Source organism: Vicugna pacos, chromosome 13, assembly GCF_048564905.1.
Source record: "Vicugna pacos chromosome 13, VicPac4, whole genome shotgun sequence".
Classification (NCBI taxonomy): domain Eukaryota; kingdom Metazoa; phylum Chordata; class Mammalia; order Artiodactyla; family Camelidae; genus Vicugna; species Vicugna pacos.
In genome coordinates, this window is record NC_132999.1 from 44,579,902 (window position 1) to 44,604,373 (window position 24,472).

At 46.6% G+C, this 24,472-nt stretch overlaps 2 protein-coding genes across 8 annotated transcripts in view; one reads left to right on the forward strand and one right to left on the reverse strand.

Moving 5' to 3' along the window:
* The first annotated feature begins 280 nt into the window (after window positions 1-280).
* Window positions 281-9,840, forward strand: FNDC5 (fibronectin type III domain containing 5). Of its 4 annotated transcripts, none has more exons than XM_072974854.1 (7): window positions 281-403; window positions 2,189-2,494; window positions 4,073-4,188; window positions 4,659-4,857; window positions 5,219-5,308; window positions 7,279-7,412; window positions 8,323-9,840. In XM_072974854.1, exons 2-7 carry the CDS (start codon window positions 2,287-2,289, stop codon window positions 8,359-8,361), a joined length of 786 nt encoding a protein of 261 aa, XP_072830955.1. In that variant the 5' UTR covers window positions 281-403; window positions 2,189-2,286; the 3' UTR covers window positions 8,362-9,840. The 4 variants fall into 4 exon arrangements, with proteins under 4 accessions (XP_072830955.1, XP_072830954.1, XP_072830952.1 ...); XM_072974853.1 differs by having other exon boundaries at window positions 8,414-9,840; XM_072974851.1 differs by lacking the exon at window positions 8,323-9,840 and having other exon boundaries at window positions 7,279-7,713.
* A 3,168-nt stretch (window positions 9,841-13,008) lies between these two features.
* S100PBP (S100P binding protein) overlaps window positions 13,009-24,472 on the reverse strand; it is a 30,757-nt gene continuing 19,293 nt past the window's right edge. For all 4 annotated transcript variants that reach the window (XM_015240967.3, XM_015240960.3, XM_031683968.2 and 1 more), the window contains exons 6-7: window positions 17,451-17,538; window positions 13,009-15,609 (exon numbers count right to left, since the gene is read on the reverse strand). In XM_015240967.3, coding sequence (XP_015096453.1) covers window positions 15,498-15,609; window positions 17,451-17,538 — 200 coding nt within the window. In that variant the 3' untranslated portion in view covers window positions 13,009-15,497. The remainder of the gene's footprint in view (window positions 15,610-17,450; window positions 17,539-24,472) is intronic.

Consider the following 24,472-nt stretch of genomic DNA (forward strand, 5'->3'; position numbering starts at 1 on the left):
CTTTTCCCCGGCGCTGAACTGGACTTCAGACCCCACCAGGACCCTGCCCCTCCCTCCTTTTCTCCCCAGCAGGGACAGAAGTGCACTCTGTGACCTCTAACCAACCCCTCTCCTTCCTGCTGGCTCCTGCGATGGGGCCTGAGGAGACTCCAGTTTCTCCTACAGGCCCCGAGTTGTTTTTTCCAGCCTTGTGGGTGAGGAGGGTCCCTGGGGACAAGCTGCAGCTGGTGGGGCGGGGCTGCGCGGGGTGGGGCTGAAAGCAGCTGCCGGGAGAGAGAGAGAGAAAGAAGAAAGGAGAGAAAAAGAGAGAAGAGAGAAAGGAGAGGGAGAGAGAGGTACTCTGGTTCCCTGTCTCCTATCCCAAACAGGTGCAGGTCCCAACTGAGGCTCATCCCAGGATAAGGTATGTGGCTGAGGAAACAGAAGGGGTTATGGAGCAGGCCAGGGGGTACAAGGTGTGTGTGTGGGGGGGCTAGCCAGTTAGATCCCGCTGCTCAGCAAGAACCTCTGAGCCCCCTCCCATCTCACCCCTTCCAAGGTGACCAAATAGAAACCTGAGGGGCCGTACAAGGAGTCCCAGGGTGGGCATTAGATGATGAAGGCTCTACTGCAGCTCTTGACTTACTGTGTGAATTTGCACCCAGCTCTTTCCACCTCTAGACCTCAATTTCTTAATCTAAAATGGAGGCAGGCCCGGGGTGGGCTGTGGGGGGGGGTATCTTGAAGGCATTCTGTGGGATAGCTTTGCAAGAAGTCCCCTTTTCCAAAAGAATTTGCCCTTCCAGGGGCTTCTCAAAGACCGGAGGGCCTTTAAGACACAAAGGAATGCCCCCCTAATGGTGGAATTTCAGATAGAGGGGAAGGGGGCTCATTTGGAGAGATGAGTGGCCCCTCCATGTCAGGGCCCTGGGGCCCTGGTCTATGCCTATCTCTTCAGCCTTGTTTCCCTGACTGGGATTCAGGGTGGAGAGTGACACAGGGGTTGGAGGGAGGGCTTCCCCAGCTGTCTGGCACTCCAGAGGTCCTCTCATTAGGGAGAGGGTGGTGGGTGCAGGGTGAGGGCATTTCTCTGCCACTCCAAGATCAGAAAAAGAGTGAATTGGGCAGAAGGGCATGTGGGACCAAGATGGGGACAGTGGTAGGCATATGGATGTCTCCAGGGTAATGAGGGAGGGGTCACCCAAGCCCTTCCTGAACTGTTGGCTGCTGGCCACATCTCTAAATCCCCCTGCACTTTCGAGTCCTTAGCTCAGTCACTGCTCACAGCCTTCAGCCCAGCCAGAGGTGGGGATGGGGCTAGAGCACTCCTCCCTCACCCTACTGTTGGGAAGAGATTTTTCCAGATTGTTCTCTGTCTGGGAAGGAGCGGGCACAGGCAAGTTCTAGGATCTCAGGGATCCCAGGGTGGTCAAGCACACGATAGGGAGACAGATCAGCCTGTGTTTAAATCCTGGCTCTGCTGTGGGTCCTTGGGCAAGTCAAGTGTCCAGGCTGCAGTCTCCTCCTATGCAAAGAGGGGACATTAGAGCCTTACAGTGCTGTAGTGAGAAGTAAGCGACATGATGCAAGCAAAGCCCCTAGCAAGATTCTGGCACCTCGAGATGATCGCTGTTACTCTCATGATGGAGAGAAAAAAGGAGACCCAAGAAGGGGAAGGACTGGCCTGGGGTCACAGAGCCTTTAAGCCCTCCAGTGAGTCAGAGCACCCTCTTCTCGGCCCCATGGTAAACACTGAGCACCTACAGCACCTACTCAGCACCCCCATCCCCACTAGGACTGTTCCCCTCTGCTCACTCCTGCCCCAGCCTGCAAGGCCTTGGATCGGGGTGGGGTGAGGGGTGGGGACCCTCAGGCCAGGGAGGGGACCCCCAGGCCAGGGAGGGGAGGTCATTTTTGGGGTGGAGTGCGGTGAGAGCACAGAGGAGCATCTCCGTGGCACTTGCCCTCTCTCTCCCTCGGGAAAGGGTTGAGGTGGGGGCCAGGTCAGGGCTGCGTAGCGGGGAGAAGGGCTGCGAGGTTGGGACTGAGCACAGTGGCGCGCGGAGAACCCGGCGCAGGCTCCCGCACAGGCGAGAGGGTGGGAGCGCTAGTTCGCGAAGCCAGGCGGGCCAGGTCGCAGGCGATCGGGGTGGGGGCGGCGTGGGGGCGCCCTCCGCCCCTCACCCCGCCCCGGCGCCTCTCCCCGCAGCGGGGGCGCCCCGCCCCCCGGGCGCCCGACGTGGACGCGGCCGCCGCCGCCGCCGCCGCCGCCGCCGCCGCGCGGGAGTCGCTGTCCGCGGAGCCGACATGCAGGGGGCGCGGGGCGGCGCGGGGCGGCCGGGCCAGGCGGGCCGCGGGCCGGAGCGCCAGCGCGAGCGGCCGCCGGACGCCGGAGCCGCGTCCCCCTGCGCCGCCCCGGGCCGGCCGGCCGGAGGAGCCGCCATGCACCCCGGGCCGCCCCGCGCCGCGCTCCGCCTGTGGCTGGGCTGCGTCTGCCTCGCGCTGGTGCAGGCGGGTAAGGGGGCCCGGGCGGGGGGCGCGGGTGGGCGGCTGGGCTCCTCTGCCGCCCCAGCCGCGGGAGTCCTAGGGCCCCTTCCCTGCTCCCTGAAGACCCTGTCTCTGGCACACTCACGGCTCCCTTCGCCCCACCCCCAGCTGCTTCCCTGCCTTCTTGACCCCCAGACCCGACCTCTGGGGTCCCAACCCCTTCCCACCACCCTTGCCCTGGGGTCCAGGGTCTTGGGATTCCTAGTCCCCACATCCCATGGCCCTGGCCCCAGGCCTTACCTTCAGGAGCCCAAGCTCCTTTTTCTGGCCCAGGGAGCAGCTGAGGACACCGGTCCCCCCACCTTCGGCCTCTGTCCCTGTCCCCAGAGCACTGCAGGCCAACTCTGCAGGTCGGAGCGGGATGGGGTCCCGGTGTGAGGGGGATGGAAGTCCGCATAAGAGGGTGCTGGGGCACGGACCCCGAGCCTGGAGTTTGGCCTGCCCCCTGGGGCCTGGCCTCCTCCTCGCCCAGCCTCTCCTGACGCCCTGTCGCTGTCCCTCCTGGCTGCCGCCACCTTGCTCATGTCCTCCTACCAGGCTCTCCTTGGCTCAGTGCTCTCTCTCTGCTTCCGTCCTGTCTCTGATACCCCACTTGATATCCTACTGTCCTGTCCTTCTGTCTGCCACCCCTGTCTGTGTCTTTTTCTCACACCATGTCTGGCTTTGTCTCCCCAGGCCCCAGGCTCAGCCCCTTGGGGGTCCACTCGTCTGTGGGGTGAGGGGTGCAGCTCAGGCTCAGGTCTTCTTCTCCGTCCAGCACTTGCCCCTTGGGGGATATAGAGGCTGTGTGACTCCACTGTCCCTCTCCTAGAAGGTTCCTCCTTCCCTGACCCCCACCATCTCCATCACTGCCTTCTCAGCTGATCCCTTTCTTCCTCTCCCCCCATCCAGAAGGCTCTCCCTATACGCTTGACTCCACTGAAGGGGCCCTGCTCTGAGTGACCCCATCTTCCCTTGCTGCCTGCCCATCTGCCTCTTGGGGATGGCAGGGTTGGAGGAGAGGCCCTTCCCCAGGCTTCATCCTGCCTGGGTCTCCACAATACTGGGGCTTCCTTTCCTGATCCTCACTCCCATCCCACGGCTCACTCAGCTTGGCTCTTCTCAACCTCTGGGTCTTTCTCCTTCCCTCAAGGTCACTCACTTGACAGTGCTGTTCTGCAGAAAGAGCACTAGACTGGGAGGCTTTTCATCAGACTAACCTTCAGCTCCTCCAACCCCAGCCATCTATGTCCCCCCTTACCTGTCCCCCCAACCTCTCACCACCCTCCTCCATTAGACGTGGCCCATCAATTTTAGCTTAAGCCTTAGTGGGGCCACTTGTGGCCAGCAGGGCCTCCTGCCCGGGGTACCAGCAGCCTGGGGCCTCTCAGGCCCAGCTCGTCAGCCACTAAGGCACTGAGCCCCAGGTGCCAATCCCGCTGGAGGCCTGGGTTTCTTCTTTCCCTCACCACAGAGCCTTCCTCAGGTTTCCCTTTCACACTTATAAGACAGTGAGCCTGGGCCTCACAGCAGGGGGTGCTCAGGCTCCCGTGCCTCCCCACCCCAGACAGCCCCTCGGCCCCAGTGAATGTCACTGTCAGGCATCTCAAGGCCAACTCTGCAGTGGTCAGCTGGGACGTCTTAGAGGATGAGGTGGTCATCGGATTTGCCATCTCTCAGCAGGTAACCGTCGAGGCTCCCTGGGAGGAAAGAACACATCAGGATAGAAGTGGAGGGTGGGGGAGGAAGGGATGCAGAAAGAGCAAGGAAAAAGGAATGAGGAGCAACAGAGACTGGTGGAAAGCTGCACCCATAGCTGGGAAGGGAGGCCCCAGAAAGGGATCAGTGAGGGAGGGCTCAGGAGCCTCTGATTGGAACCTGGGCATGAAGAGCATGATTTTGATCTTAAACAGACCTGAGTTTGGGAGCTGGCTCCAGTTCTCGCTAGATGTATGGCCTTGAGCAACTTCCCTGACCTCTCTGAACCTGTCTCCGTATCTGTAAAATGGAGATGATGGAATGCTTATTCAGGTTGTGGATGTCAGGGATTTAGCCTGGTAGCCAGGTGGGGCCTCATGACACTGGAGAGGTGGGCAGAAGTGGGGCTGGGGCCTGTACCCTGAAAACAGGGGGCCTGGCTTTTGCTTCTGCAGAAGAAGGATGTGCGGATGCTGCGCTTCATCCAGGAGGTGAACACCACCACCCGCTCGTGCGCACTCTGGGACCTGGAGGAGGACACCGAGTACATCGTGCACGTGCAAGCCATCTCCATTCAGGGCCAGAGTCCGGCTAGCGAGCCGGTGCTCTTCAAGACGCCGCGCGAGGCTGAGAAGATGGCCTCCAAGAACAAAGGCAGGCCTGGGCGGCTGTCAGGAAGGGCAGGGGTGCGGTGAGGGGTGGTCGGGGTCAGAGCAGGGGGCAGCTTGAGGAAAGCTTGTGCACACCCATCCCTCCCCCAGCCCCTGCTGCCTAGTACGGTGGCCCCTGAGAAGAGGGGAGGTTCACTCTGGTCCCAAGACAATGGGATACAAACTCTCAGTTTTATATTAAGTCCAGTCACTGCCACCAGAGTAGCCGTCAGCATGTTCTTGAATCTCTTTTTGTTAGATGTGTGGGCTCCTGTAGAAATAAGCCCTTAATATCTTAGGCTTGGCCCTAGAAGGGCAGCTGGGGGAAGAAGGGAGCCCCAGACTCAGTGTCTCTCCCCTCACAGATGAGGTGACCATGAAGGAGATGGGAAGAAACCAGCAGCTGCGGACGGGCGAGGTGCTGATCATTGTCGTGGTCCTGTTCATGTGGGCCGGTAAGTCTGGCCCCAGGCCCTTCTTCACTTAACCTCAGGGAAATGGAGGACCCTGACCAGACCCTTCTCTCAGAGAAACAGAAGGTGAGGGGCTTGTAGGCAGGGAGAGAAAAGGACTAAGGAGCCCACGTCCTGCTCTGGAGACCAGATCTGATCCCTTCTCTAACTCACCCCTCACCAAAAAAAAAAACAGCATCTCGGTAGCTGTCCTGTAGGATTATGTGAGTGCTTGCCCTCCCCTTCTCTCATGAGCGGCTCAGGCTCCCGGGGGTGGACACAGCCACAGCCTTTGCCTTCCAGCGGCTGCAGCAGCCTCTCCTTCCTCCCCTGGGTTGCTGTGCCTCCAGGTGTTTCAGGCCTCGGCAGACAGCTCAGGCTTGGGACACCCTCTTAACTCACTCATCCTTCTAGGCTGGGCTCTGAGACCGCCTCTGTAAAACCTCCCCAATCCATCCATGAGAATGTGCCTCCTGCCTCGCTGCTCCCATAGCACACGGTGTGACCCTCTCTAAACGTAGCCCTTCCTAGATAAGTCTTTCTCTTTTCCCACTTGTCTGTGAGCTCCCTGAGGATAAAGGCCATCATCTTTGTACTCAACTCAACCAGAATTTTCTGAACAGCCACTCCATTCCAGAGAGTAATGCTGAAGTCGTGACTAAGAAGAGCCAGGTGCTTGTAAGGAACTCTGTCGGGGAGACGCCAGGCTCGTACTTAACTAGGACTCAGTGTGATGAGTGCTCTAATGGTACCATGTAGGGGAGCAGAGGACAGGGAATTGATTCTGGGGCTAGGAGTAGAAATCAAGAAAAACACAGAGAGGAGGTAAATGGGAATTGAGCTTTAAAGGATCAATAAGAGTTCACCAGATAGCCAAAAAAGGGGCAGGTATTCTGGGCATGGTGTGTTCAAGAAGCGAATTAAGCCCAGTCTGACTCAGTGCAGCTGCGACCCAGGAGGGAAGGTAGAAAGTGGGGTAGTTAAGGGATGGAGAGGCTGTCAGGTGGACTGCAGTCCTTTTTGAGGGAATCAAACACCACGTCAAAGCTGTATTAGCATTGTGGTTGAGGGGGCAGGTTCTGTTGTAGAAGCATATGGAAAAAAATGTTCTGTAGGCAAACAGAAAAACAGGCACTTGGGGAAAAAAAAGCAGGAAAAACAAAGGATTGTACAAAAGGGGAGGTTTGCTTAGGGTGCATTGTTAGACTCGGCACAGACAGTATTCGTATAACCATAACAATATAAACGTAGTGAGTTAACCCCAAATTGTGACGTAATTCTGTTAGGATGATGGGGAGGGAAGTAGAGGGAGTTGTGAGGCTTTGTCTACCGTGGTGGGACGTCAACAGATAATCTCTAAAACAGATACATCAGTAAATGGCCCTATAAATCAGGTATGCAGGCAATAATGGGGAAAACACCCACAAGAATCGGGGTTGGCTTCCTTAATACTACTGACTTTCAAAAAGTATTACTAGTTTGATAGCAATAAACATTTAGCAGAGTGCAGGCTATGGAGTGCACAGCCCCAGCTCCACTATGTGAGCTTGAGTGAGTTATCTAGGCTCTGCCTCAGTGTCCTCACTCGTCACCTAGGGATGGTAGGACCAGGTGCCCCCAGAGACTGAGCTTCAGTGGGATGGGCTATGGGCACACAGCACAGGGCCTGGTCCATGCAAGACAGGTGCTACTGGTTTGGTTTCCCCTGGAGGAAAAGGGGAGCCCTCTGAGGTTTAAAAGAAGGGAAGGGAGGAGACACAATCAGAAATATATTGTAGGAAGATCAATCCTGCAGCAATGAAAGGGATGGCTGGTAGGGGGACAGGTGGACATAGGAGCCAGGGGACAGAAGCAGACTTTTGTGGAAGTACAGGTGAGAGGCCACCTGGAGCCCAGTACCCACAGGAGCTCAGCAAGGTCTAGTGGGAGTGAAGTGGCTCTGGCTTTTGACTGCTCTCCCTTGTCCACTGTAGGTGTCATCGCCCTCTTCTGCCGCCAGTATGACATTATCAAGGACAATGAACCCAATAACAACAAGGAAAAAACCAAGAGTGCATCAGAAACCAGCACACCAGAGCACCAAGGCGGGGGTCTTCTCCGCAGCAAGGTGAGGGCAGGACCTGGGCCCGGGTGGGTGGCCCTGTGGCTTGCGTGCTGGTTGTCCCTGGGCTGCAGAAGGGGTCAGCTCAGGGCCTGGCATGACTGCAGCTGGGCAGAGCCAAGCTTGGCCGCTGCCTGTGTGACACAGGGGACACTGCAAATTGATTTTGGATCCTATCCTTTTGCAGGGTGCCAGGGGCCAGTAGAGGTTTACAAAAAGGCAACGAATGGGGAGGGCAGAGTTCTTGGTTGATGCGGGACAGCACGAGGAGAGGTTCTGGGCTCATTCCTGCTCCCGCTGTGCTGAGTGACCTTGGGCAGGTGCTTCACCTCTTTGTACCTTCATTTCCTCTTCTGTAAAACAGATATGAAAACCTTTCAGTGCTTGCTCTGAAGAAAGACATAGAGGATGGGAGAGGATCTCATGGTTCTGACGATGATTATCCAACAAACATCTGACCCTCCTCCCTCCATCTCCTTACACCCTCTGGCTTACTGTCCTCTCTCAGCTTCTCTCTTTCTGGCGCACTTTCCTGAAGCCTCTTTCCAACCCCACATCTCCAGAAGCACCTCAACAATGTCAGTGTCTGGGGCTGCGCTCAGAGGCAGATCTGCAGGATGTGAGAGAACCAGCCAGCGGGATGGCTCTGCTGGGGGTGGACTGGGTACCAGGGGCTGTGGGCCCAGGATCCAGTCCTGGCCATTCAGCTGAGTGAGGCCGAAGGCCGGGTTTGAGAAGGCAGAGAGACAAGACATCCAGGGAGGGCTTCTCCTTTCCTTCCTCCTGAGACGAGAGCCTGGCTTTTTAGGCTGCAGCCCTGCTGCCCCCTTCCATCTTGTGTCCTCTTTCTGTTTCCAACCTTGTGAGAAGTCTATTCAATTAGCCCTGGCCGCTTCTCTCATTTTTTTCCTCCCAGTTTCCAAACAAGCCCTCGGTGAACATCATCGAAGCATGACTGCCTGTCTGCAGGGAGAAGGATTTCATTTTTCTTCTCTGCTGGTCCCCAGGTCCATGGGCACGGGGAGAGAGAGGACTGCCGGGCAGGGGGTAGGCACAGCTAGCTGCACAGGTCTCCCTCTGCTCCCCCATCCTAGTCCGGTGAAGAAGGCTGAACTACCAACCCAAATTCTGCAAAAAATAAGCAAGCCACAAAACTAAAAGGCCTGGCCCCATTCTGGAAAAGGCAAAGCTGCATGAGACACAGCCTTCTTTCTGCCTCCTCGCCTCTCCTGGACTGGCCTCTTTGAGAAAATGCACAAAGCTCCTGGGAGATGACAAGCACCTAGACTGACAGAAGCTGTGTCTTTCAGGGAAGCCGTGGGGCTGCCTGCCGGGCAGGGTCCTGGCTGCCATCAAGCCTTTGCTGGATCCAGCCATCAAGGACTTGTTTGTGGTGCAAAGCACAACTTGACGAGTGTGTAGGGTGTTATCTGTTCTCTCTCTTTTGGAAAACACAATCGAAGGGCTTCACTCCATAGGGCAAGATTCCCAAAGCTGGTTGCCTGCATCTTCTGTCTTCTTTGGCCCTTATTTTGACTGTGAGATCATCAGTCTGGGGTCTGAAGAAGACAAAGTGGGAAAGAGACCTGGAAGAAATTGGCCCCGTTTCTTTAGGAAGAGTCTCTTGGAGTTGCAACAGTGCTGGCTTGCACAACTGAAAAGGTACGTCCACGTGGGACAGACATCCTGGGGGCTGCTGAATCACACCCTCTGGGATGGAAGCTGCTGGAAGGCAGGCCTGAGCCATTCACCACGGACAGTCAGAGCAGTCCTGGCCTCTGGGGTCTCCATGTCTTGCCATCTCATCCAGGGTTCTGTGAAAGCTACCCGGGGTCCTCATGTCCTTCCCTAGAGCCTGAGTGGTGTGAGGTGACAGGTCTCTCTCTCCACTGCCTCTTTCTGGTTTAAAAAACAAATGGTGCTTGCTAAGGGAAGGCAGACCCTTCCCTCGGACTGACAAGCTATGACTGTTGAATGCCTGCATGGGAAGAGATGGACCTCTCCATCTTCCGTTGGTGGCTGAGGACGGGAGTGTGGGAGGACTGCACCTGGCACACAGTAGGTGCCCAGTGCATACCTGTTGAACTGAATGATAAGAGCAATGGCCCCCAAGCCAGAGAGCTGAAAGCCATTACCCAATGACCGCCCCTTCCTTCCGGTCTATAAGAGCTCTCGGGGCTGGGTCAGCCACCACTCTGCTTTGCCGAGCGTGGAGCACAGGGAGGGAGGAGAGACAGGGTAGAAGGCAGATGTCAGCAGTACTAAGGGCTTCCTCATGGGAGGGCATGAGGTCCCACTCATTGTCTTGTGACTTCCATCCCTGCTGAACGGGGCTGCAAGGCCAAGGCTCCTTAGGGGAGAGGTCCTTACCTCTGATTCAGTTAGAGCAATAACCACTTTTTAAATGTAAAATAAAAAGACAAATGAAAAGGCACATCCTTGTCTTCTGGTAAATGCCCAAATGTTGCCCTCTTTTTCTGGCAGTTGGCAGCAAGTCAGGATGTGTGGAGGAGGGAGTCAGTTCTCTCTCTCCATTTTGGCCTGCAGCTTCTTAGGGACAAGCCTGCCAGCCAAGCTGGAGTTGGAAGGGAAATCTCAAACAGATGGGGGTGCACGTGTAGGAGGAGAAAATAGCTGCTCTATCATCCTATTACTGAGCACCCCCCCCCCCAAAGCCAAGCTTGGGCTGCCTCACCGCATAGGTATGCAGGCTGGAGCTCAGTTTTTAAAACAACGGGTTTTCCTCTCTGGATGGGGTTGGTGCTTTCCCTGGCCTGAGGAATGCAGTCCTGCTTCTCCCCAGGGGGAGGGGGAGGGGGGCTGAGGGGGGAGAGAATAGGAACCATGGAAGCTGCTTGCTGCAGCTCAGAATTCACAGCATGCCATTCGGGGCTGTTAAAGGAACATCATTATGATCCCGCAGCAGGCTGAAAGGTAGAGTAATGGTGCTGGTAGCCAATGAGAAAATCAGTAAATGGGGCACCTTGAACATTCTGTCCAGAGCTGGGAGGAGCTTAGAGAGAAAATGTCAGGTGAGCGGGGCTTAGGGTAGGCTGTTCTGGAAGGTTCTGAGAGCTGAGGGAAGCAGGTCTTAGAAGCTGAGTGGGAAAGTGGGAAGTGGATTAGCATAAAGAACTCTAAGCCAGACCTCAGAGAGGTCCTTCCCAGGCCCTCTGTCCCTGTCTAGTGCCTGCCGATGGAGAAGCCCCAGGTCAGCATCAGGTGTAGACAGATGTCAGTGAGGTCCAGGGAGCCCCGCTGATGGGACTTTCCTGTCTTCACCTTATCTGTGCCCGTGGCACATCCTCTGAGGGTATGAGGGGAAAGGAGCGAACAACACTCCTGGCTAACTAAACTCCATTCCCTTTCATCACCTCCCTAAACCCCCAAGTTCTACAACAATTGAGCTTTTCCTGAATCAGCTGCAGGTGCACTGTAGAACCCTGCAGCTGTGACCTGGGCTGTGGTCCTTTCTTCACCCCTCACTTAGATCTGCAGATTCATCACAGCTTGGGAAGGGCCCAGGCCAAGTTCTCTGAGACTAATAAGAGAATGGACTTGCAGACCACAGCAGGCCCACGAGAGGAACGCTGGACTGAGAGGCAGGAGACCCTGCCTTGTCATCACACCTTAGGTCAGTTACTTCTCTGATGGAGCCTTGGTTTCCTGTCTGTCAAAGCCAAAGGGGTAAGACCCAGAGGACTCCCAGACCCCACCCACCAAGGCGGGTAGGAGCCAAGGGGCTTCCTCATAGGAACAAGGGGGCGACCCCAGGGTCTGAGGAGAGAAGGGGGACTGCTGTTTGCTGGGGCAGGAGTCCTTTTTTCTCTCCAGTCTTGTCCCAACCTCAGCTTTTCAGTATGGACCTCCTCTAGAATCCACTTTTAAGATTTCCAGTTCAGCCTTTTACAGAAATATGTAACATCTCACCATTCCAGTCATGTGATGTTTCAGACTTCTACTTTTATTTCTCATCTTCTTTAAACCTATTTGACAGTTTCTGTATTTTGCTTTTAAAAAAGTAACCTCTAAGAAAAAACGCTTCTGTAAATGGGACACTGCCCCAGCTCCAGCCCCACCAGGCTCTATTGGCCCAAACCCTCAAATGTGATATGAAGCTAAATGGAAGGACGTCTTCATATACAAATAATTTCTTAATGATACAGCATTTCAGGACTATTATACAGACAGCTTTAAAGGTCATCCAAAAGATTACATTCTACCTCTTCTCAACGGCTGCTGGGAGGGTCAGATTTTCTGTCTGTGTCATGTTCCAGTTGTCGTAGGGGGAGGACAGGTGGGGAGGATTGACAAGACAGGAGCTTGCTCGTTGAGGAATTCCACCACTGACCAGCTGATACTTCCTGTGACAAGTGGACATTTTTCTCCTGACAGGTGCTCTGGCCTATAAAGCAAGCATACCCTAGAACCAGCTTAGGAATGATTGCTTTCTCTTAAAAAAGCAGGACAGCACTAAGCAAAGCAGGGAATTCTGCTTTCTAGTTTTAGTGGTTGGGACTTTTTCTTCCTGTAAAAGCTCACAACAGGTTGGTCAGAGAATGAGCTTTTAGAGAAGTTAAAATTCTCCTCACTTCTCTGCAATGTCAGACAAACTGAGGGTAAGGGACACCACCATCTCAGAGAATTTCAGCCTGGTTGGTCTCTGAAACTTTTGCTGCCTACAGTAACACATTGCTAAAAAGAAAATAAGCAATTGCTGGACAAAGGAACATCTGTTCCTGACAGGACGAAATGGATACCACCTATAGGTCAAGAGAAGCTCAGATTCAGACAATACCAAATAGCTGAGTATTCAGCAACATTTATGTTAAGCTTTTTGCCTGGACTGTAGAATACATACTCAACAAAACTTACAGAACAGCAGGACAGAGAGCCTGTCCAAACATGTTACTATGTATTTACTCAGCACGAGTTCAGATTTTCAAGCACTGGCTAATGCAGGTGACAAGCTATTACTGCCTCCCATTTCATCCTTGCTCCTGGGGCAAGTATAAGAAGCTTAGGTTCACAAAAGAGATCGTAGGAAGGCTGTGTCTCCCACATCTGCCCACTCTTATCCAACCTTCACCCCAGGTTCTAGTAGCAACTTCTGGAGAAGCTGGGTTAAGAACAACTATCAGTTCTGGTTTCTCACATCCTTCTCAAAGGGAGAATGCCCCCAGGTAGCTCAGTTCTTCCTTGATCAGTGCTGGCTCTGGAGAGGCAGACGGACACTGGGGTCAGCCTCACAGCCACGGGAAAGAGTGCGAGGCAATGCCTGGGTGATGGAGCTGAGCCCTCCTCCCTCTCTGCAAAAACAGCAGTGCAGTGATATTTCAGGCTCTCCCTATGTCAGGCTCCTGACATGCACTATATGTAGCTGCAAATCCCAATCAGTTTCAACATTTCTTACCTGCTAGAACGCTTTTCTCAACACTGTAATTTACCCTCAAAAGAACAGGGAGCATGCACCCTCGCCTCCCCAGAACCACATTCTACTAACTACCGCCCCCTCCCACCACCCACTAACCTACCTACCTACCTTTAAAGGAAGGAACCCTCCTCCTTTAAAGCCCGCAACAGACGGCCACAGTACATAAGCCACTGACAAGAACTTTTATTTCTTTTTAATGACATTAAACACAACTGCTACAAGGGGAAAAACATGATAAAGAGGAGGCACCAAACTTCAGTTTCATAATTGATCCTGACAACAACTCAAGTAAATTGGGGTCTGCCTTAGATGCAAAACTATAGGTTATTTCAGGCTCTATACTTACAAGTCAACTATGTAAACAGCCAGTTTCTCATCTGCTTTAAGACCCCTGTGGTGAGAATGTTATCATGGATGAAGAAAAGCTAGGCAGGCAGTTAAATGCACACAACCAATACTAAAATAAAACAACATGGCAAGAATTCTACGTTAGACTTAGCGGCCAACACCAAATGTATGTAGCTTTAAAAACAGATTAAAACTCCAGATTCTACCCACTACCATCTTTAAGGCGAACATGCCTAATAATAAGTTTTCTTTGGCTTTTTCTTCTTAAAGAATACCATGTTAACCGCTAGGGAACAGTTCTCTCCTCCCCCAGTCCAACAGATTTAATTAAGCTGCTAAAGCTTTAGAAAAACAGAATTATTTGAGCAAAGAGGAAATGTGATTGTCACATTTTCTAGTTAACCCGTTACTCATTTGATTTGGCAAAGGCGATGCTCCCATTACACCAGACTTAAACCCTCCTGTACTAGGAAGGCAGGAACACGAGTCTTAGTCTTTTGACTAAGTAAAAGGCTGTCCCTTTACTTCTTGGTTATCTGTAGGGAACAAGATAACCGCAATGCTAGTTACCCAGCTACAATTAATTCTAACTATCCTATAGTTCCAAAGGCAGATGCTTGCTTGTCTTACTTCATCAAGCTAATTTAGGGAAGCCTGGAAAAGTGTTATGATAAATACCAATTGAAATAATAGATTCTGACTCTTGCTTTTGAACAGAACTTCTCCTTTGCATTTTGGTCCCAGACTCTAAACAAATGTTCAAGGAAGAGAGAATCCTTGACCAGATAGAAATAGTTTACATCCATCTAAATTTACTGGAAACTATGACCGAGCATTTCCCCAAGTCAGTTTCTGAAGCAGGGTAGGATATTTAAGATGGGTTACTTGCATACAAAGATGGAGCTGACTGAACAACGAAACCAGACAGAGTCAGCGAGCTCAGTACCACAGGCTGTGCTACAGCAGCTGGGTACCACCTTGACAGAGAGTGAACAATAACAGCACAAATGCCGACTGCAAAATCTCCCAAGAGATATCTAGAGCTGTCTGTAAAGAGAATAACGAACTCCTAGGACATCCAGTAAGGTGGCTGCACAGAACCTGTCAACTTGGGTCAGAATACCAATCCTTAAGATCAGGTAATACTTTGTACACGGGCTTAATCAAAACTACATTAGATCCACTTTAGTAGTCTTGTAAAATTGTACATCAGAGGTTTGACCAAGTGAGGAAATGGTAGCATCCAGGATCAAAAGGCACCTCTTGTTAACTAATAATACAGACAAAAGACTGCCTCTCCAGAGTCTCTCCCATAGGATGGAGGCTCACTGATTAACACAACAACTCATACTTGAAGCTGGGGTTCAGCAGATGAAACTGAAGACCAACTGTCACCTCTCAATAGCACTGGCTTTCTGGCCTATCACAGAGTCAAGACTCCAGGTGGGCACCTCTTCAGTAAAGAGCACAGGGATGCTGTTCTTAAGAGGCATATATCTGTGTCTAACAGGATATAGGAATATGCTGGTAGAGCCCAAAGGTCACTGAGGAAAAAAAGAAAGGCAGAGAAGGTGACTAGTAACAAGACCACAAACCAGCAGAAGCTATTTGTTAGTCACCGGTCTTCTGTCAGAGTTAAAATGTGTCAGATTTGTAAACACTATTGTGCAAAACAAATTTAATGAAGAATGAAAAAAAGCTAAAAAAAATAAAGGCAGCTAGTAGGTACACAAAAGAGATTAATACTTTTAATTTGTCCTTTCAACTACTTCAGAAGTCCTGGATTACTAACTTTAAAACACTGACAGATACTTAGAGATTCAAATAGAAAAGTAGGAGGGATTGTTTAAAGTGACTTGTATCCATTTTATAAGTCATCAGCAATAACTAACACTGGCTTGCAGCCTGATAAAGAATCCCTTCCTCACAGGAGATTAAAGGATGACTTTTTTGGGGCACTAGAAGCAGACTTCACCTCTCTGCAGAGGTGGGTGTTTTGCTTGAGCCTGGGTGTTTTGGCTCAATGCTGGCTTTTAGGAGGCAGCCACCTTCAATGTAAATTTAAAAATTAAAACTGTATCAACTCAACATTGCCTAAATGCATACACACACACAAACAGAAAGGACCTTATACAAAAAACTTCAAGTCAGCAATGGGTATTTCCAAAAGGTAACAGATTCTTTAAATAAAAATGTTGTGAAAAATAAAATTCAAAATCTACAAAGCATGAAACAGTAGAAGATAAGATGCTGCTCTGAACAGGACCCTGGATAGGGACCTTCACGGCTGATGGGAAGAGGCAAAAGGACTATGGAAAATCCTGTAGACACTGGAATCGGTGGTGGCTTCGCATGTTCCTGTCAACCCACTGAGTCAGACTGTATCTTTGCAGAGACTTCTGTCGGAACCGGGCATAGTTCCTATCAGGAGAGAGGGAAAGTGAAGAGGACAGATGAGACTTCAGCTGTATTGGCTATTTGCACATAAAAATGGCCAAGGCAACTGTTTAAAGAATATCGTTACTTTTGGAAATTGGACATTAATTTTACTTCAATTCTCTTAATTTTAGAATTTGATACTATTTATATGAAAAGTCACACAATAAGTGCTATTTCCTTCCAACTTGTTTCAAAGCTACCCAATTCCCATACAGGCATTACGGTGATATAGTCCAAATATACAAATGTTCCAAGAAAACTCAATGTATAATGTATAATAATATTTAAGCAGGAAAAAACATGTTATCCTTCTGAAAACATTTAGAGGATCTATATTTCACTGCTTGCATCAGATCTGTACCTCTAGCAGGACCTCACTGTCTGACACAGCTCAAGGTTGCTCAGAACACAGCAGTTAAAATTAGAATAAAATTCCCAGAGAAGGTAAGTCATCACGTGAGTATCACATTGCAACCTTAGAGACTGAACAGACTCAAAGTTTCTTAAGAGTCTCCTTTAGTCATGTGCTGGGCTGAGGTTCTGAACAGGACCCTCTGAGATAATTTCATCCCATTCTCAACTCCAGCTGTTCCAAATAACCACCTGGAAAGCTTTTTTTTTTCTTTCTTTCTTCCCTAAGATATATATTCTTGGCCCCTCTCTCCACCCCTAGACCCTTGGACATCTGTATTTTTAGACATCTTCATAGGTGATTATAGGGAGCAGCCCAGGTTGAAAATAATTTTAAGAGTACTTGACATTTATCTAGTCCTATCTGTAAATCCTTGATGACTTCTTTAAACATCCCACCTCATTCAATGCTAATGACAATCCTACCAGAAGAGTTCTCTCATTAACTCTTTGTATAGGTTAAGAAACTGAGCCTTAGGTAAAATAACTTGCCCAAGGTCATATAATGGAATAGGAGCCTGGATTTGAATTCACATCTGACTCCAGAATTTAATAACCATTACACAACACTGCCTTTCTGAGAACTGCTGTCATTTTGGCAACTACAGAGGAAACACTAAATTTAAAGGCCCTGATTTGGATGTCTGACATATCTGAAAAACAGCAAAGAAGTCAGTGTGACTAGAGCAGAATAAGCAAGGCCAAATAATAGCAGGAGATGAGGTCAGTGAGCTAACCAAGTCAGCCTAGACCAAAGCACATAGGCCCAAATAAGGGATCATGGAGATGGGAAGCCACTGGAAGATTCTGAACAAAGAAGAGAATCTGACTTATACTTTAAAAGAATCCCTTTGGCTGCTGAGTTGAGAACAGTAGACAGGCAAAGGCAGAAGCAGGGAGACCATTTAGGAGACTTGCAACAATCCAGGTGAAAATGATTGAGAAGTGGTCACGTTTGGGATGTATTTTATTTGGATATATTATATGTAGAGCTTATAGGATTTGCTAAAAGGCTGGCTATGGAGTGAGAGAGAAAGGAGCTACAGATGAGTAATTGGATTTCTGAGTAATTGGATCAAAGCAGCTGAGTAAATCTAAAACTACACTGCATCAAAAATCCAGATGTCAGGACTAGAAAAGCCCTTTGACATCAGTTAGTCCAATATCTTAACTTTATTGTTGTGAGGACCAGAGAAGTGGATTGATTAGATCAAAATCATATAGGTAGTTACAAAGTACAAAGCACTTAGAACCCAGGTTTCCTGAATTTCAGTGCAACTCTTATTCCATCATACTATATCAATTCTTTTTCCATTTCCGGAATTAAACAACAATTACAACCCCCAACCCTACCACGTTTCTCCTGCAGCCAAATTCCACCCTTTTCCTCCTTCTTCTAATCACCCACTCACCGCCTGGTGAGGTCCGAAGGATGCTGCCATTTTTGGTTATGCATGTGATGAACTTGATCCATCAAGGCACACAGCTCCCCCAAGGTACCTGTGATACAGAGGGATCAGTGGTTAGGAAGCAGCTCAGCGAACTACCACATCAGCCTGAGTCAAAATGTGTGCTTTCATGGAAAGAGAAAACAGGCACTGGTCGTAATACTGTTTATGATTACCACAAGTAGTCAGCACAAAAACTGTAAGCCAGAGAGGGGAGCTTGCTCTCAGATGGTGATGATGATGAAGGAGCAATAATGACAGCCACTATTCATTCATTCAACATTTATTAGGTCCTACAATGTAAGAGGAACTTTACTGGTCTCTACAATACGGTGCAGATAAGACACCGTACCTGCCCTCAGTGAAGTTTATACAGGAGACAGGCAATCCCAAAAGTTGTGGTAAGGGCAGTGACAGGAGAAATACATGTTGTTATGGTGAGCACAGAGACTGGGAAGTGAGGGTCGGAGAATGCTCCCTCCAGGGGAAGTAAATCATAAGCAGGACTCTAAAGGAGGTATAGAAATTAGTGAGGTGAAGGGGTGGGAAGTGGGGCTGTCCAAGAGAAATAGCTAATACAAAGGTGCAGAGACACAAGACAGCAAAATACATTCAAGAAACAATAGAAGTTGAGAACAGAAGGCAGGTGGGGGCTTTCTGCTTAAGAAAAATCACTGGAGGCAATTTCTCAAATGCCTGGGAGCCTGGCAAGGTGCAAGGCACTTTACATATTATCTTACTAATTCTGAAAAAATATCTTGTATGGAGATACAGTTTATTGACATTGTTTTAGAGACAGGAAACTGTGGCTCAGGGAGGTAAACCTGCCTTCAACACTTATCAAACTGGGTTCAAAACTGGCTCTTGTTTGATTCCATGCTTTTGCTACTATTTGCTTTTTTTTGGCTTCTATTTGCTATTTTGCTTCTAATGATTATTTTGCACTTACAGGCTAAGACTTAGGCTGAAGCTCACAAAAGCAAAAATTATGGTTAGAGAGAATAAAATAATTTCCCTGGACCAGTGGCTCTCAAATTTTAACATGCATCATAATCAGCTGGAGGTATAAAACAGGTTGCTAGGCCCCAACCCCAGTTTCTGATTCTATAGGTGTGGAGTGGGACCTGAGAACTTGCTTTTTTAACAAATGCCCAAGTGATGCTGCTGCTGCTGGTCTGGGAACCACACTCTGAAAACCACTGCCCTAGACAGTGGAGACCTTTCTTTCAGCTGGTTTACATACTTCTCATTACCTCATCTACCCTTAGGAACTAAGAGTCATCTAACTAGGCTACAAGCTATCTTTTCAAGTTCTGGTAAAATACATTTACTTTTAGGACCAATTTAATTTATTTGAAGCCCCAAGAACCCAAAGTTTGTAGGGAAAAAGTATATATTTTGGAGGTAAGGCAGACTTGGGTTAAAATTCCAATCTAGCCGCTAACTAGTTCTGTGACCCTGAGCAAATCATTCCACTTATCTATGACATGGGAATAATAATAATATTTAGGTTGTGGTTGAGTATGAGGAATATAGTACATAAAAGACGTGGTATACTGCCTGGCACACAGGCAGTGTGCAGTAAATGGTAGCTACTGTTATAATAGTGTTACAGCCTCAGGACAATATTAGTTTACAAAGACTTCAAAATCCTGTGTAAATCATTCATCTGTTTGTAAGAAAATAAATGCTTCTTAAATGATCAGTCTACGCAAAAACTATGACATGTTTTATAACACTCAGCAGAAATTCTCTACCCATAATGAGATGACACTTTTCAGGCATAAGTTATAGATTTATTATATTAAAAGTTTCTATGCAGTTAAAAGAAAAAAGCACAACCAAGGGCAAAAGACAACTGAGAAAATGAAAAATATATCTGAAACACAGTTGCAAGGGTTTAATGTTCTTATTCTACAAAAATAAGTCTCATCAAACAAATCAAATAAAAGAAGTCAAGGACATGAATAGGTAATTCACAAAAGTAATATAACTAATCAATAAACATAATAAAAAGATGGTCAATCTAATATGGAAATAAAACATATTAATTTTACTTCTTGAGAAGGAAATACAAATCAGAAATTAGTTTTCCCTTAATTTAAGAGGGAAATAGCTTTTGATTAGAAAATCCCTTGCCTGTTTGATTTTAGCTAAAATCGAAGCTCTCTATTCAAACTGTCTCTCCCTTAACCATACTTTCATTCACTCGTGCCCCACTCCCTCTAGCTCCCACAAAAATGGCATCTCAGCTGTGGGGCGGAAATGAGCTTTGTAATAATTTCAAGATACACTTTTCCTGCTAAAGCATCACCAAAGGAGGGCTGGTGAGATATGAAAAGTTCGGCATCCAGTCTCAAAATGGAACAAGATTATCTGCAGACCATGTCCTTCAGCTCATTCATCTCTTACCACCTAGATTCAGTAAAACTATCCTGACAATGGAGACTAAAGATATACTATAAACTTCCTACAAAAAAACCTATTCACTTTAAACCAAAAGAAGAAAAAGACTGATCAATTAGTCCCAAAGAGCCTTCAAGTATTCAACTGCTAGGAGTCATAATCTAGCAGCAGCAACTTACCTATAGTATTTATCATGCATCTATCAGGCACTATCCGATGTGCTTTACATATATTAACTCGTTATACATTCCTTACAACAACCCTATTAGGTATTTCCCGCATTTTATAGATGAAGAAACTGATGCACAGAAAAGTAACTGGCTCAAGGTCACATAGGTAGTGACCAAGCCTAAATTCCAACAATACAATACCATCGTAGGGTTGAGTTTCCTTAAAAATGTTCTAGGACTGATATTTCATTGTAGGGATTAGAAAGCAAGAATCACACTGCAATATCTCTCTTGTATATCCAGTTAGTACCTAGCACAGCGCTGAGTAAACAAAGGATCAATAACTAGGTCTCAGCTAATACACCAAGATGTGTTAGTTTTCATTAGCACGAAGAACTTACTGATGTACCAGGGTAACCTTTATTATTAATAAGGCTTAATGATCTAGAGATAATGGGAGCTAATATTTATTAAGCATTTATTATATGCCAGGCACTTTACTAACTGCTTTGCATGTATCCCATCATTTAATCCTAACAATCACATGAGGCAAATACTATAATCTCCATTTTATACATGAATAAACTGAAGCTTAGAAAAGATACTCATCTATCTATCATCTAGTAAATGGGAAAGCCAGGATTTAAACCCTTGTGGGGCTATTAATCCAAAAACCTTATTTCAGCTCATAGCTTCAATCTCTTCTTCCTCCAAATTTAGAGATGCTAACAAGAATGGAAATATCTGAATTTTCTCTTCTCTTCATAGTTTTAACAGATGGGCTTTCTTGGACCAACAATCAGTACCATGGATTTATTTTAAGTTGTGGCTAAAAGGTGGTGAAGATAGTCCTTTATTTTGTGGCTAGGGATGAGATTAAGAGGAAAAAAAAACCCTCAACATTTCAGGAATGAGATCAGTTCATATAAACCATAATCTAGAAATATGTAGCTGACTGATTTGGGAGAAAATCTGGCCTAATAACTCTCCTTAGTAGCTTAAAAGTGAATCAGTTTTTCTAAAGGAGGAGATAATGCTGAGTGCTTGCTATGCCAATGGACCTCTGACAGGTTTTATACATCACTTCACTTTGTACCACATGACCCAAGAAACAGGGAACTCTCCACTGGCTAATGACCTAAGAGCTGGCCTGGCACCAAGAGGTGATTAAGTGAATCAGTCAGATACTCTCCTTTGGAATGTGAATGTGAACTTTAGTAATGAGAACAAGAGAGAGAATCACACACAGAGGCAGGGCTCTAGGAGAGAACGGACACTTGAGATAGCTGACTGAGAGCAGCAGAAGCACTAGTCATAGAGACAGATGACTAGGAGTATCAGAACCACTAACTCAGCTGGGGAAAACCTATTGAACAGGGAACAAAGGCCCCCATTTCTGAGGGGGCCTGGCTCTACGGCTGACTCTTTTTACTGTGAGGCCTAGCTATGCTGCTGAGCCTCCAATCTTCATCTTTTCCTGTAAATCCTTAAACTCAGTTACTTAAAGGCAATCACAATACCTCTATTCAATGCAATCAAAAAATACCTAATACAGGGGAGGAGATGAAGAGAGAAGGAAAGAGAATAATGTGCTACAGGAATAGAGGCTACTGCTTCTACAGACTGATAAAAGTAGGAATAAAAAGGAAGAAAATTAAGTAGAAAGCAAGAATGCAAATGTGTCAACTTTAAGTCAACAAACTGCGATGATCTAGTATAAACCTTGATTAACTTTCTGCGCATACAAGGCAAAAAACAAAAGAAACAAAAATTATTACATAACCCATTTCTGAACTGTTATGTTATGTAGAGGATACTGAGTGATATATGAATGTCCTGAACAGTAATGGCAATTGCAGAATCAGAATTTACACAACCACTGCTGTTCATGATCTTCAGTAAAAAACAAAGCAGAGACTTCCACTTCTAATCATAATGAATGGCTTACCTCCATTGTAAACAACTAGAGACTGGGCAAAAATGTATGAAACAACTGTTTTCAGACTTCTTAGAATTGTGATCCCTAAGGGAAGGGAAACAACTGAGGTAACCCTTGAAACTTGAGTCTATAATTTTTCAAAATTAAAAGTTTTTTTTTTTAATGAAGGCAAAACAAACACTTCGTAAATTAGTAAACAAAAGCATAGAGACTTCACCAGCAGATTTGCGCTGTAAGAAACTAAAAGGAGTTTATGAGGAAAGAAGAAAATATGAGATGAAAAGGAATCAGGAACACTGGAAATGGTAAATATGTGAGTAAATATAAAAGGCCTTTTCTCATTAAAAAAGTCTTTAAAAGATACAATGTATTATAAAAGCAATAATGTATTAAAGACTTTAAAATATATGTATATGTGAAATGTGGGAAAATAAAACAAAAAAATGGCGATTTGGAAGAGCACTGTTGTTAGGGCCTTATGTTTTATGTTAAGTGGTATGTTATTTAAAGATAGACTGATTAAAGTTAAAGATCTATAGAGTAAACTAGAGTGACAGTTCTCAAAGTATGTCCCAGGATCCCTGGGAGTCCTCAACACTCTTCTGAGGCTTCACGTGGTCAAAATTATTCTCAAAACAACATGAAGATGTTATTTGTTTTTATTACTTGCATCCTCTCAAAAGTGTACTGTGGAGTTTTCAAGAGGCTCCATGATATCATATGGAATACAGAACCACATATGAGAATCTGGTAATCCTTTATTAAGCCAGACTTTAAAAAAAGTAAATTAGTAAATTCCTCTCCCTAAAGTTTTCGTTTTGTTTTGAAAAATAGTTATTTTAATAAAAACATTATGCTAATATGCAATGAATTTATTGTCTTAAAATATATTAATAAATATTTTAATAATTTATCAGTTATAACTTTTAATATGGTTGGGTATAGATATAACCCACACACTTTGAGGTCCTCAATTTTTAAGAGAATGAATAAACTATAAGAGGGCAAATGAATCCTGAGACCAAAAATTTTGAGAACTACTACCCTGGAACAATCACTGAAAATAAAAGAGGTATAGGCAATAAGTCAAGCATGGAGATAAAGTGGAATACTAAAAAATACTCAAAAAAAAAAGGAAAAGATGAAAGAAGAAAAAGAATAGGTAGACAAATAGAAAACAACTGGTAAGATGGTAGACTTAAATCCAACCATACTGATAATTTCATTACATGTGACTGGACTAACATGCAAATTAAAAGGCAGATTGTGAGACTGGAAGGAAAAAAGCAAGACCCAACTATATGCTGTCTACAAGACATCCACTTTAAAAATAAAGACATGGATAAGTTAAAAGTGAACGGATGAAAAAAATACACAAACATAAGTCAAAAGAAAGCTGGAATGGCTATATTAATATCAGACAAATTAGACTCCTAAACAAAGAGTAACAGTAAAAAGAGACAGTTCATAATGATAAAGGGGTCAATTTATCACAAGGACATAATCTCCATAAATGTTTACGCATCCAATGGCAGAGTTTTGAAATACATGAGGCAGAAATAATAGAACTGAAAGGAGGAACAGAAAAATCTACAACTAGAGCTGGAGATATGAATATTTCTCTTTTAATAAGACAATCTGTAAGGATAAGAATTGAACATCACCATCAACCAACAAAACCTCACTGAAATTTATAGAACACTCCACCAACATCAGAATATATGTTTTCAAGGACACACTGAACATTCACCACTATAACAACATATGCTGGCCTATAAAGTAAGCCTCAGTATATTTAAAAGGACTGTAATCACACCAAGTATATTCTCTGACCACAAAAGAACTAAACTAGACATAAATAATAGAAAGATAGCAAAATACTCCCAAATATTAGGAAATCATGCAACACACTTTAAATAATCCATAGGCCAAAGAAGAAATCACAAGGGACATTAGAAATTGCTTTGAACAAAATTAAAATGAAAAATAACATATCAAAATTTATGAGATGCAGCTAAGCAGCACTTAAAGGGAAATCTGAGACTTTAAATGCTTACAGAAATTAGAAAAATCTCAAATCAGTGATCTAAGCTTCCGTATTAAAAAGCTACAGAACAAGAGCAAATTAAACCCAAAGTAAGTGGAAAAGACATAATAAAGTGAAAAGAAAACAGCCAAAAACAGTATAGAAATATGAAACTAAGAACTTACTCTGGGGAAAAAATTAATAAAATTGATAAACCTTTAATTAGATTTGTTTAAGGAAAAAAGACAAATTACCAATATTAGAAATGAAACACTGAGGGGAAAAGGATAGCTCAAGTGGTAGAGTGCATACCTAGCATGCACGAGGTCCTGGGTTCAATCCCCAGCACCTCCTCTAAAAAATAAATAAGTAAACCCACATTAACCCCTCACCTAAATAAATAAAAATTAAAAAAAAGAAAAAAAAAAAAAGAAATGAAACACTG